Source organism: Ornithorhynchus anatinus, chromosome 2 (assembly GCF_004115215.2).
Source record: "Ornithorhynchus anatinus isolate Pmale09 chromosome 2, mOrnAna1.pri.v4, whole genome shotgun sequence".
NCBI lineage: Eukaryota > Metazoa > Chordata > Mammalia > Monotremata > Ornithorhynchidae > Ornithorhynchus > Ornithorhynchus anatinus.
In genome coordinates this window covers 28,276,068-28,288,140 of record NC_041729.1, presented here as the reverse complement: position 1 = coordinate 28,288,140, position 12,073 = coordinate 28,276,068, and the positions used below count along the sequence as shown (strand labels likewise).

Here is a 12,073-nt window from a genome sequence, read left to right as displayed (position 1 = left end):
CAGGCCAAAATGACCAATTTAGACTGCGAGTCCCATGTGCGACAGGGTTATGTCCTACCTGACGATCTTGCATCTACCCCAGCATTTTAACGAGTACTTAATTAACAAGTACCATAATCAATTCATTAATGAGGCTCTTTTCCCCTTTGGACTCCAGGAACGCCCACCGATCCATCAGTAGTATTTTGTGAGCGCTTACCCTGTGCAGAGCACTATACCGCAGGCCCTTTGCTCCTCTCTGATCCTTCCCAAGGAAAGAGACAGGAATCCCGTCTCCTGTGCTACGGTCCCCTTCTCTGAGGAGCCGAGGCTTATTTTTTTTAAGTAGCGTCTGCGGGACCGGAGAGGAGAACTGGGTTCTCTTTTCGGACTTCTCACCCCGGGGAGCAAAAACAGGCCGGAGGAGCAGCGTTGTGAGGATGACCCGGAGGCCACCATCCGAGCCGTTTCAGCCCATGTCGGGCAGAGGCAAGGGGACTGGAGGCAGGAGAAGGGGCCCGGGACCCCTTTCCTCCCCGCGGGTCCCCATCCCAGAAATACAAAAGCAGGACCCAGCCATCCCCTCCCTCCCCTGCCGCTCCGATCTCCTTTCGGGGTCCGGGGCTGAAGGGAAGCAGGGGATGCTTGACCTGTTTTCTGACCCTACTCCCGTAGATGCAACCCTAGGGTCCAAGAAGGGAGCCGGGTCCTTCCCTCATGCCCCGTTGCCCTGATTTTCGATCGGGAGCGGAGTTCATTTAACCCTCCTTCCTTCTACCCTACAAGTAACCCGAGACTGCTGGCCACCAGAGGAAGTCAGATCTGGAGAGTGGAGGGAGGAGGAGCCCAGAAGTCACGGCAGGGCAGACCAGCGCCGACAAACTCACTTCAAGTGCTGCTCTTAACCCATATTTGGCCCTTGGGAATGGAGTCATTTAAGCCCTCCAATCCCCCAGCACCTTTCAGAAACGATTACTCTGATTTCGCCAAGATGAAAGTTCACCGCCGCAGCTATTCAAGAGGAGACGTGAGCCGATCCGATGCCCGGAGTTCACTTTTCAGAGCAACTCGGCCCAGCCTCTTGACTCTGCTCACAAACCTTAAGCGGTGAAAACTTCCCCCGAACCACTGTGGAGCGGCAATTTTAAGTCATCCAGTTCCTGCTTTCTGGGGATTTCACCAATAAAATGTCAGATGTCGAACGTCAAAGGCTTTAACGGGGATCTTTGTTTCTCAGGGTGAAGAAGGAATGGTGGGATCAGATTCCCAACCCCGCCCACAGCCACTTGACAGCCATCGTTGTTCGAAACAAGCAGGTGGGTGGAAGTCCACGTGTGTTGGTAATCCGAAGCCAGAAAGTCTGCCTGTTGAACGAAAGGACCGAGAGCACCTTCGTTTAACGGACCGTTACTTCTCTTTTAGCTTTCGGCCTGGGGAAAACCGTCTCACTTGAAAGACGTGAACATCTCCTACCGGGACAGGAAACAAAGTCATGTGGAAAAACAAGCGTAAGTAGAGTAGCCCTATCAAGGAAGAGCACGCTCCTTCCACCGGCCCGGGCCTTAAAGAAGAATAATATACGTCAGTAGTTGTGGTGTCTGCTAAGCCCTTACTTTGTGCCAAGCGCCAAACTAAGCATTAAGGGTAGATGCAGGTTGGGGCCACAATCAGAGTAGGAGAGAGAGCAGATACTGAATCCCCATTTTACATCTGCCGCTTATCGGATGAGGCTCGGCCTTACCGCGGGGCTTCCCAAAGAAGTCAGGCTAGGCCTAATGGAAATCAGGCAGTAGCAGTAATCGGATCGGGCACAAGGCTAAAGTCCACTTACTAGACTTTGCCTCCGCTTTCCCTTAGCTTTTTGCTGCGGGGAAGACCTCTGAAGCAGCGCGGTCTAGCAGATAGCGCACGGGCCTGGAAGTCGAAAGGAGGCAGGTTCTAATCCCGGATTTGCCACTTGTCCGCTGCGTGACTTTGGACAAATCGCCTAACTTCTCTGTGCCTCAGTTACCTGTGAAATGAGGATCAATACCCCGAGCCCCATATGGGACCCAGACTGTGTCCAACCTGATTACAGAGCATGGACCTGGGACTCAGACGGTCATGGGTTCTAATCCCGGCTCCGCCACTCCTCTGCTGTGTGACCTTGGACAGGTCATTCACTTCCCGGGTCTTCAATGACCTCATCTGTGAAACGGGGATGGAGACTGTGAGCCCCACGTGGGACAGGGACTGTGTTGAACCCGATTTGCTTGTATCCACCCCAGCACTCAGCACAGTGTCTGGCACAAAGCAAGCACTTAACGAATACCATCGTCATTATTATTATTATTATTACTCCAGCGCTTAGTACAGTTCCTGGCTCAAGCTTTACACTGACCATTAAAAGGAAAAAGTTCACCGTAGAAAGATGCATACACAGTCCACAGTTAGCGTGGCCGAGAGGGTGGTCTAGGTGACTCTGAGTGGGGCTACAGCAAATTCTGTGGACCAAGAAGGATTGTTCTTTGAAACATCCTTGCAAGGTTGTGTTCATTAAAGTTCAGTTAATCAATCAACCGATCAATTGCATATTTTGAGCACCCACTAGTGCCAACCCTCTTGGTAGATCACAATAGAAGGTTCCTGGCCCCACAAACTTTCCAGTGTAATAGGGGACGGCGGCAGGCATACATTATTGCCAAATGAGAAGCCGCGTGGCTCAGTGGCAAGAGCCCGGGCTTAGGAGTCAGAGGTCATGGGTTCGAATCCCGGCTCTGCCACCGGTCGGCTGTGTGACTTTGGGCAAGTCACTTCGCTTCTCGGTGCCTCAGTTACCTCATCTGTAAAATGGGGATTAAGACTGGGAGCCTCACGTGGGACAACCTGATTACCCCGTATGAACCCCAGCGTTTAGATCAGTGCTCGGCACATAGTAGGCGCTTAACAAATACCGACATTATTATTAAATGATGGAAGCAGGAGGAAGAACAAAAGGGTGCAATCGGCAGCAATGAGAATATGGATAAAATAAATAAATTGGGTGGGTAAATCAATTTATACGTAAGAGTTTAGGGTGGCTTTCGGAGTGACACCTGAGGAGTGGAAATTCAATCATTCAGTAGTATTTACTGAGCGCTTACTGTGTGCAAAGCACTGTACTGAGCACTTGGGAGAGAACAACATAATAAACAGACACATTCCCTGCCCACAACGAGCTGTCTAGAGGGGGAGACAGACATTAAGAAAATAAATAAATAAATTACAGATATGTACATAAAATTAACCAGAGAAAAATTTTCTGGAGGGGTTGGGGGCTTCATCAGAGCTTTGAAGAAGGGAAAGGGTTGCACCTTGGTGGTTCTCAGTAGGAGCAGCGTGGCTCAGTGGAAAGAGCCCGGGCTTGGGAGTCAGAGGTCATGGGTTCGAATCCCGACCCCGCTGCTCGTCAGCTGTGTGACTGTGGGCAAGTCACTTCACTTCTCTTTGCCTCAGTTACCTCATCTGTAACTGCTGCGTGACTTCACGTGGGACAACCCGCTTCCCCCGTATCTCCCCCAGCGCTTAGAACAGTGCTCTGCACATAGTAAGCGCTTAACAAATCCCAACATCATTAGGAGAATCAGTTTCCAGTGTTAGGCTGTTGCTCGTCTTCCTGTAGGTCCCTAGAACCTTCAGCGTCGGATGCACTTCTAGAACCAGTATACAAATGATCTCCGCCTTAACTGTCTTTCTCTTTCAGTCGCCCCCAAAGCAGAAGTTGGAAGACCCGCTTAGCAAAAATATTTCCCTGTTTGCTCAGGCTCGACTCAAAGGTGAATGAAAACACCGTCGGCGTCGAGAAGAATCGCTACTGTCCGGGCCCGAACAAATCAGAGGACTGGTTGCCGGAAAGCTACCGGACCATTTTGACGCCCGAATCTATCAGTGTGGTCCAATCCGTCGAAATGTGTGAAGCTGAAGTTGAGAGCGAGAAAGAGGATGCGGATGATATTTCCTCCTGTCTGCCCTCGGAGAGCAGCACGAGCAGTTTCGTGCAGAACAAAGAAGCCATTACCGCTATGCTCGTTCAAAGTCTGTTCCTTGATCTCATAGGAAGTGAAACCGATATGTCTTGTGGGCTGGCCTCTGACAGCCTGACGAATAAATACAAGAACCTGCCCGACGCATCACAGTCTGCTTTCCCGGGCGCCTCCCAGAGTGATTCGACCTTTAAAGTAGCTCGGAAGAAGTCCTTGCAGTCCGAAGAGTCCTTTGAATCTGGCTATCACAGTTCCAATTTGGACAACGCTTCCCCCGGTATCAAGAATTCTCCGGCTCAGAGCGGTGGGCTGGATTCCAGTGCAGGTTCCCAAGATTTAGACATCCTAGAGGTAAACAAAATCATCATGGATAATCCTGCCTATCGAAGCTTCAGCGCCCTCCTGGCCCAGTCTAAGGCTTCCTCTCCGGAAGAGGCCGGCTTTCCCACGCTCCCAGAAGGCCGCTCCGGGGAGCCGACGTTTCCCTCTTGGGAAGATTCCGATATGAACCCCGAGGCGGACTGCGCCGGACCTGCCTTCCCACGCTCCCGCTCGGAGGGCTCTGTCACCTGCCCCTCCGACGACGACGACGAGGCTTCGTCGTCCCAGGCCGAGGACGAATCCTGGGAACAAATCCTAAGGCAGAGCGTCCTCCGACGAGAGGCGGCCCCGGCCGGCCCCGCCGTCTCCACGTCGTCTGGTTATCGGTGTTTCGAAAATGCCGTAAGGCAAGGCGGTGCGCCCGGTGATAACCTGCTCGGCCTCGGCGTCCCTGAGGATTCAGAATATAAGTCCTTCACGGCCCTTTTAAATAGGAACGTCCAGGAAGCAGCCGGCATCTCCGCAGGGGAATCTGGGAGGGGGGGAGATGGATCTGTCCCTTCGCGGCGACTCGCTTCCAGCGGCCCGGAAGCCCGGGGCTCGACTGCTCCTCCCCCGTTCACCTTCGGGCTTGATTTCGACCAGGGTGGCTCCTGCGGCCACCCGCCTGCCAGCTTCCTCTCACTGTACGGCTCTGACAGGACGGTGGAAGAAGAGAACCTGAAGAATTCCCTGAACCCCACTTGGACTAGCCCGGCGTTCCTACGGGACACCCCGGAGGGGACGGCGGCCTGGACGAGGGAAGACTCCAGTAATGGCATCGTATATTCTGCTCTGACCTGCCACTTGTGTGGCCATCTGAAGAAATTCCAGAGCGAAGACAGAAGTCACAAACCAGGAGACGGCGGTCAGAGTGTGAAATGCGGCTGTACCGTCTCCCTGCCGGACACACCGACTTACTCTCCTGCTAGAGCCGCGGACCCCTCTCCCTCAGAAATAGCGATGAGTCCGGAGAGCCTGGATCTCGGGGACTCGTTGGCATTTCCCGGAAAAGAGCCTTTCAAAGAAGGCAGCTCCCTGAGGACCCCCTCCTCTCTTCCTTCCAAATGTCCGGCACTTAAAAACTCTCGAAACGTCTCCGGCTCCATCCCGGAGATGAAGTGGGAAGGATCGCTCGTCTTCCCGTGAGACTCAAGAGACGCCCCAAGAAAGACCCCCCCCCCCGCGGCCCATTTCCAAAACGGAGGCCCTCAGTGAAGCCCAGGACCACGAGGGCAACACCTACACGCAAGTTATCTAGATGACCTGGGGGCACCGTCCCGAGGAGCGGGAGGAATCCACGGTTTTGCAAACCTGGACTGCCAGGGGATGGACAGGTGACCCGGGTTTCTAAAGCGCCTCCAATAGCTGAACGGTGACCTGGGCAGAGAAGCGTGAGCCTCGTTCCTATCGCCGAAGCAAGCTACCAGGTTTTTCCCGGGAAACGGCTGCCGACGTATCTACAGGTCACGCGAACCGCGCCACTCTGAGCGGGTTGAAGAATCCCAGCAGCCAAGTGAGACAGGAGGAAACCCCGGGGATCATCATCATCAACAGTGGTATTTCTCGAGCGCTTACCGTGTGCAGAGCACTGTACTAAGTGCTCGGGAGCAGAATTTGTATTAATGCAGGGCGCGTTTCCTGGATCAGCCTCCCAGGATTTTCCTTCTTTTTTCACTTGACCGCTGCCCGTACAAAAAGCCACCACTCATGCCACCTGGAAAGGACCGGGAACCCAAGCTCTGACCGGGCCCCAGAAACCCTCAGGTCTCTGGCCTCAGCATCCTCGCACTCAGTGCCCTTCCTTGCCTCTCAGCGGCTGCGGACCGGCGCCTCTTCTCCTCCTTCGGGAAGAGTGCCGTAGTCACGGGGCGACTCGCTCTAAGGAACCTCACTCGGCGGGCAGGCCTCTTTTTCTCGGTCACGAAGGGCCACGGAACCAACGATTCCGAAGGCCGGGACCGACTGCGAGATCGGAAGGGGGGATTCCTTAATAACGCGGCTCCTCGTTCAAGATACCTCTGCTTTCAACAGCCGTTCGGTGGTGGCCAAAAGAACCCGGAGCGGCTCGGTTTTGACGGCTTCTCTCCCGCCGCGACCAGATACTGACCCAGTGCCTTACTGGGTCTCTTTCCACCTCCGTCTGCCAAGAGGTGTGGGGACTTCTTCGAACTGCCTTCTTCCAGAAAATGAATGTATACTTGATTATTCTTCACAATTCGTACTGTAAACCTTGACCTTATCGCGCAGCCACTCGACGCACTTCATTTTCCATCTCGCTTTTCTTCACAGCGGGCCGGGTGGGACGGTTTAAAGCGTCGGAGAAAAGGTGGCGACGCCCACGGGCTGTCCAGGTGTGCCGGGGAAATGTAACTACCTATGTTCGGGAGACGGCCCACACCTCGCAATCCCATCGTATTGCGAGATGGGGCCCTCGCGGGACTGGGGGAGGCAGGGTCCGACGGGCGAACGGACGGCGCCCGCCGGGATCGGCTCCTCCGAAAGCGTCATTTGGATCGGACCGTCTTTGTTGGGATCGGAGCCGCTCGTTTTACACCCGTTTTTGAGAATTCCGAGCCTCTTACTTTCGTCCGTGAACTTCCGAACTGTTTCATTTTCAAAGCCTGTGGTTTGGTCACCTGACGATGTGAATAAATGCAATTTTGTGCCATGGAAAACCCGACGACCGGCTCTGAAGACTCTCCTGTCTGTGTTGGCTTTTCTCTTTCACGGATTGAATGGCTCCCCAGTCTTCGAGATCGCCACCCGGGTCCCCACTTCCCCAGCCCCAAGGCTTGGATCCCTCCCCCAAATCTGGGAGTCTAGTGTGTGGGCAGGGGATGGGCGGGGGGCTCAGAGTGCCGTACGAGGACAGTCCCGACCCCAGGGATTTGACGGGCCTTATCTCTGGGACTGAAGCGTCGTAGGATAGTGGATAGAGCGCAGGCCTGGGAGTCAGAAGGTCGTGGATTCTAATCCCGGCTCCACCGCTTATCTGCTGTGTGTCCTTGGGGGAGTCACTTCACTTCTCTAGAGAAGCAGCGTGGCTCAGGGGAAAGAGCCCGGGCTTGGGAGCCAGAGGTCATAGGTTCGAATCCCGGCTCTGCCACTCGTCAGCTGTGTGACTGTGGGCGAGTCACTTCACTTCTCTGTGCCTCAGTTACCTCATCTGGAAAACGGGGATTAACCGTGAGCCTCACGTGGGACGACCTGATGACCCTGTATCTGCCCCAGCGCTTAGAACAGTGTTCTGCACATAGTAAGGGCTTAACATATGCCAACGTTATTATTATTCTTATTCTCTGGGGCTCATCTGTAAAATGGGGATTGAGACTGTGAGCCCCACGTGGGGAAGGGACTGTGTCCGACCCAATTTGCTTGTCTCCCCCCCAGCGCTCAATACAGTGCCTGGCACCTAATAAGTGCATAACGAACACCATAATTATTATTATTACCATGTATTCTGCTGCCAGTTTAGACTTTGGGCCAGTCACTTCACTCCTCCATGCCTCATTTTCTTCATCTATACAGTGGGGATTAAGAATGCGAGCCCCACGTTGGACGGGGACCGTGTCCAACCCGATTTGCTTGCATCCGTGGCTCGGTGGGAAGAGCCCGGGCTTGGGAGTCAGAGGTCATGGGTTCGAATCCCCACCCTGCCTCTCGTCAGCTGTGTGACTGTGGGCGAGTCACTTCACTTCTCCGAGCCTCAGTTCCCTCATCTGTAAAATGGGGATGAAGACCGTGAGCCTCACGAGGCACGACCTGATTCCCCTGTACCTCCCCCAGCGCTTAGAACAGTGCTCCGCACATAGTAAGCGCTTAACCAATACCGACATCATTATTATCCACCCCAGCGCTAGCCTGGCACACAGTAAGCACTTTTAACGAATACCAGAATTATTATTACCGCTATTGTCCCATGTCTACCAATCAATCGAGAGTCTTTACTGAGCGCTTACTCTGTGCAGAGCAGTTTACCGGGAGGGTACAATGCAGTAAGTAGACACAATCCCCGCCTTCGAGGAGCGGACAGTCTAGCGGTGGGAGGGTTTGGCGGGGTTCTTTTTCGAAAGCCCCATCTCGTCTGCGTCCACCGTTCGCATCCCCCGTGGCTCCTGAGCCGAGATCTGGCCCTCCCGGCAGCCGAAGACCTCGAGGTGCCATCTCCCCTGCTAAAGTCACAGCCGGAGACAGAGTCCCAACCTCCAGCCGCTGCAACTTCCCACTTACGGTAAATGACTGAAGGCGGGCCGGGCCGGAACGAAGCTGAACCGAGGCCAAGATTTACTGTAAGAACCCCTCCCACTCCCGGGATGGCTAAACTGGCCTCGGCTTATCTTGGTACGAGCCTCTTCTTGAACACCGAGCCACGCGGTGGCGGTTAGTCTCCTTCACTCCATCAGCCGTCTATTATCGAGCCTTTACTTCCGGCCGGGCGCCGTACTAAGCGCCCGGGAGAGTAAGCGCGACGATATAACGGGCACGTTCCCCGCCCGCGACGATTCACGCTCTAAGGGGGGGCTTAGAGGAGGGAAGAAAAGCCAGGCAGAAGCTCCCGAGGGAACTCAGGGTGGGGATTCTCCGTCAGACCCCGCGCACTGAGACCGCTCGGACTGTGGTGTTTATTGAGTGCTCCCTATGCGCGGAGCCCTGTGCTGAACACTTGGGAGAGTACAATATAACAAAGGTGATAGACGCATTCCCAGCCAGCGAGGAGCTTAGCTCCCCAGCCAGAGTTGCGGTCGGGGAACGAGCAAGGAGCTGATGAAGTGATTCCGGAGGGCCGACTGATCCGACTTCCTGGTTATTCATCTACTCCTGGAAAGCTCTCTCTCTCATTTATTTTTCTTTCTTGTGGGACACTACGATGCACGTGGATGGGCAAGAAGCAGTTCAGCAGATAATATAACAGAGATAATTGTGGTGTTTGTTCCTTGCTTACGATATACCTAGCACTGTGCTAAAGGCTGCGGATCTCTGACCTCTGGGCATTTGATGTTCACTCTACCCTCAATCCCACAGCATTTATAAATATATATATATATATATATATATATCTCTTTAAATTATAATATTTATATTCATGTCTGTCTCTCTCAAGGTCCTAAGTTCATTGTGGGCCGGAAATGTGCCCCCCTGGTGCTCTCCCAAGCGCTTAGTACAGCGCTTGAAGAAGCAGCGTGGCTTAGTGGGAAGAGCCCGGGCTTGGGAGTCGGAGGTCGTGAGTTAATAATAATAATAATAATGTTGGTATTTGTTAAGCGCTTACTATGTGCCGAGCACTGTTCTAAGCGCTGGGGTAAACACAGGGGAATCAGGTTGTCCCACGTGGGGCTCACAGTTAATCCCCATTTTACAGATGAGGGAACTGAGGCACAGAGAAGTTAAGTGACTTGCCCACAGTCACAAGTGAGTTCTAATCCCGCCTCCGCCCCTCGTCAGCTGAGTGACTTGGGGCGAGTCGCTTCACAGTGTGTCTCCGGGGAAAGAGCCCAGGGTTGGGAGTCAGAGGTCGTGGGTTCTAATCCCGGCTCCGCCACTCGTCAGCCGTGTGACCGTGGGCAAGTCACTTCACTTCTCTGGGCCTCAGTCACCTCATCTGTCAAATGGGGATGAAGACTGGGAGCCCCACGGGGGACAACCCTATGACCCTGTATCTCCCCAGCGCTTAGAACAGTGCTTGGCGCAGCGGAAGGGCTTAACCAATGCCATCATCGGTTTTATCATCGGTCTTATTGTTCAGGGGGGCGGGGGGAGCGGGGGGAGCCTCGGGGCGCGACCACGAGGGGGCGGTGTGGGGCGGCGGGCGGCGCGCGGGACTTTCCCCGGCCTCAAAGGGCGCGGGGGATTCCGCGGGAAGGCGGGGCCGCGGCGGGGAGGGGCCGGGCACACGCGCCCATCTGAGGCCGCACGCGCGCGGAGGCGGAGTCAGGACTCGGGGGCGGGGCCCGGAGGGGGCGGGTCCGGGCGCGATTGGCTGGGCCGGCGCGGGGGCGGAGCCAGAATGAGGCGAGGGGGCGGGGCCGGGGGGCGGGGCCGCGAGAGGATCCGAGGCGGGTGGGCGGGGCCTGACGCGGGGGGGAGGGGTCATGGATGGGGCGGGGGCGGGGCCGGGCGAGGGGCGGGGCCGGGCGCGATTGGCCGGGTCGGCGCGGGGGGGCGGGGCCAGCACGCGGCGAGTGGGCGGGGCCTGAGCATGGGGCGTGTCCAGGAGGGGCGGGGCCCGGCGCGATTGGCTGGGCCGGCGCGGGGGCGGAGCCAGCATGAGGCGAGGGGCGGGGCCGGGCGCGGGGGGCGGGGCCGGGCGCGGGTGGGCGGGGCAGACGAGCATTCATCCATTCAATCCTATAATAATAATAAATAATGATGGTAATTGTTAAGCACTTACTCTGTGCGAAGCACTGTTCTAAGCGCCGGGGTTAATAATGTTGGTATTTGTTAAGCGCTTACTATGTGCCGAGCACCGTTCTAAGCGCTGGGGTAGACACAGGGGAATCAGGTTGTCCCACGTGGGGCTCACAGTCTTGATCCCCATTTTACAGATGAGGGAACTGAGGCACGGAGAAGTTAAGTGACTTGCCCACAGTCACACGGCCGACAAGTGGCCGAGCCGGGATTCGAACCCACGAACTGTGACTCCAAAGCCCGTGCTCTTTCCACTGAGCCACGCTGCTTCTCTTTGTCCCACGTGGGGCCCACAGTCCTAATCCCCATTTGACAGATGAGGTCACCGAGGCCCAGAGAAGTGAGGCGACTTGCCCAGGGTCACATCTCAGCCTCGGTCCTTTTCTCTACAGGCCCGGAGATGATCTCAGGGCACGTCTCCACTTGTCCCCGCCCCGGCCCCTGCCTACCCAGGCCCAACCTCCCGATCGAGCCCGAAAAACGCCCACACGGGGCTCAGCCCGCCTGCGGACAGCTTCGACTGCAGCCCCCACGACAGGGAACTGAAGGCCGGGAGCCGGGACGCCGGGCTTTTTAACATGCGGCCCTTCGACATCATACAGTCGCTTGACTTTCTCGTGCTAAGCGCAAGCAGGACTACTCGCTGTTCGGGCAGGGCGGTCTAGTGGAAAGAGCACGGGCCTAAAGTTAGAGGATCTGGGTCCTGATCCGGACTCCGCCACTTGTCTGCTGTGTGACCTTGAGCAGATCACTTAACTGTTTCCTCATCTGTAAAATTTCATTTAAAGCCTACTTCCTCTTAGACTGGTGCTTCATTTGGCGCGGGGACTGCGTCTGACCTGATTATCTCGTGTTATCTCCCCCTCCTACCTTACCTCTCCGATCGCCTTCTGGAGAAGCGGCGCAGCCTGGCGGCTAGAGCCCGGGCCTGGGAGGCAGGAGCACCTGGGTTCTAATCCGGACTCTGCCACTTGTCCGGTCAGTGACCCTGGGCAAGTCGCTAAACTTCCCCGTGCCTCAGCTGCCCCATCCGTAAAGCGGGGATTAAGACCGTAAGCCCCATGTGGGACCGGGACCTCGTCCGATCCGATCCGCTCGGATCCCGCCCCGGCACTTAATACGGTACGTGGCAGGGAGGCAGCGCTTAAGGGATTTCGCAGTGGTTACTACAAACCTACCTTTTTGCGTCACTCCTCTTACGTCGATCTTCTCGCTGAACCTTCATCTCGTCTTTCTCACCCTCAGCCCCTCGCCCACACGCTCCCTCTGGCCTAGAACTCCTCCTCATTCGTTTCCAACAGATCACCACTCGCCTCATCTTCAAA

General features: G+C 55.6%; 1 protein-coding gene across 3 annotated transcripts in view; it reads left to right on the top strand.

The window, feature by feature from the left end:
- Positions 1–7,039, top strand: part of IL4R (interleukin 4 receptor) — a 37,063-nt gene extending 30,024 nt beyond the window's left edge. For all 3 annotated transcript variants that reach the window (XM_029057573.2, XM_029057575.2, XM_029057574.2), the window contains 3 exons: positions 1,217–1,295; positions 1,402–1,487; positions 3,701–7,039. In XM_029057573.2, coding sequence (XP_028913406.1) covers positions 1,217–1,295; positions 1,402–1,487; positions 3,701–5,489 — 1,954 coding nt within the window. In that variant the 3' untranslated portion in view covers positions 5,490–7,039. The remainder of the gene's footprint in view (positions 1–1,216; positions 1,296–1,401; positions 1,488–3,700) is intronic.
- Positions 7,040–12,073: the final 5,034 nt, after the last annotated feature.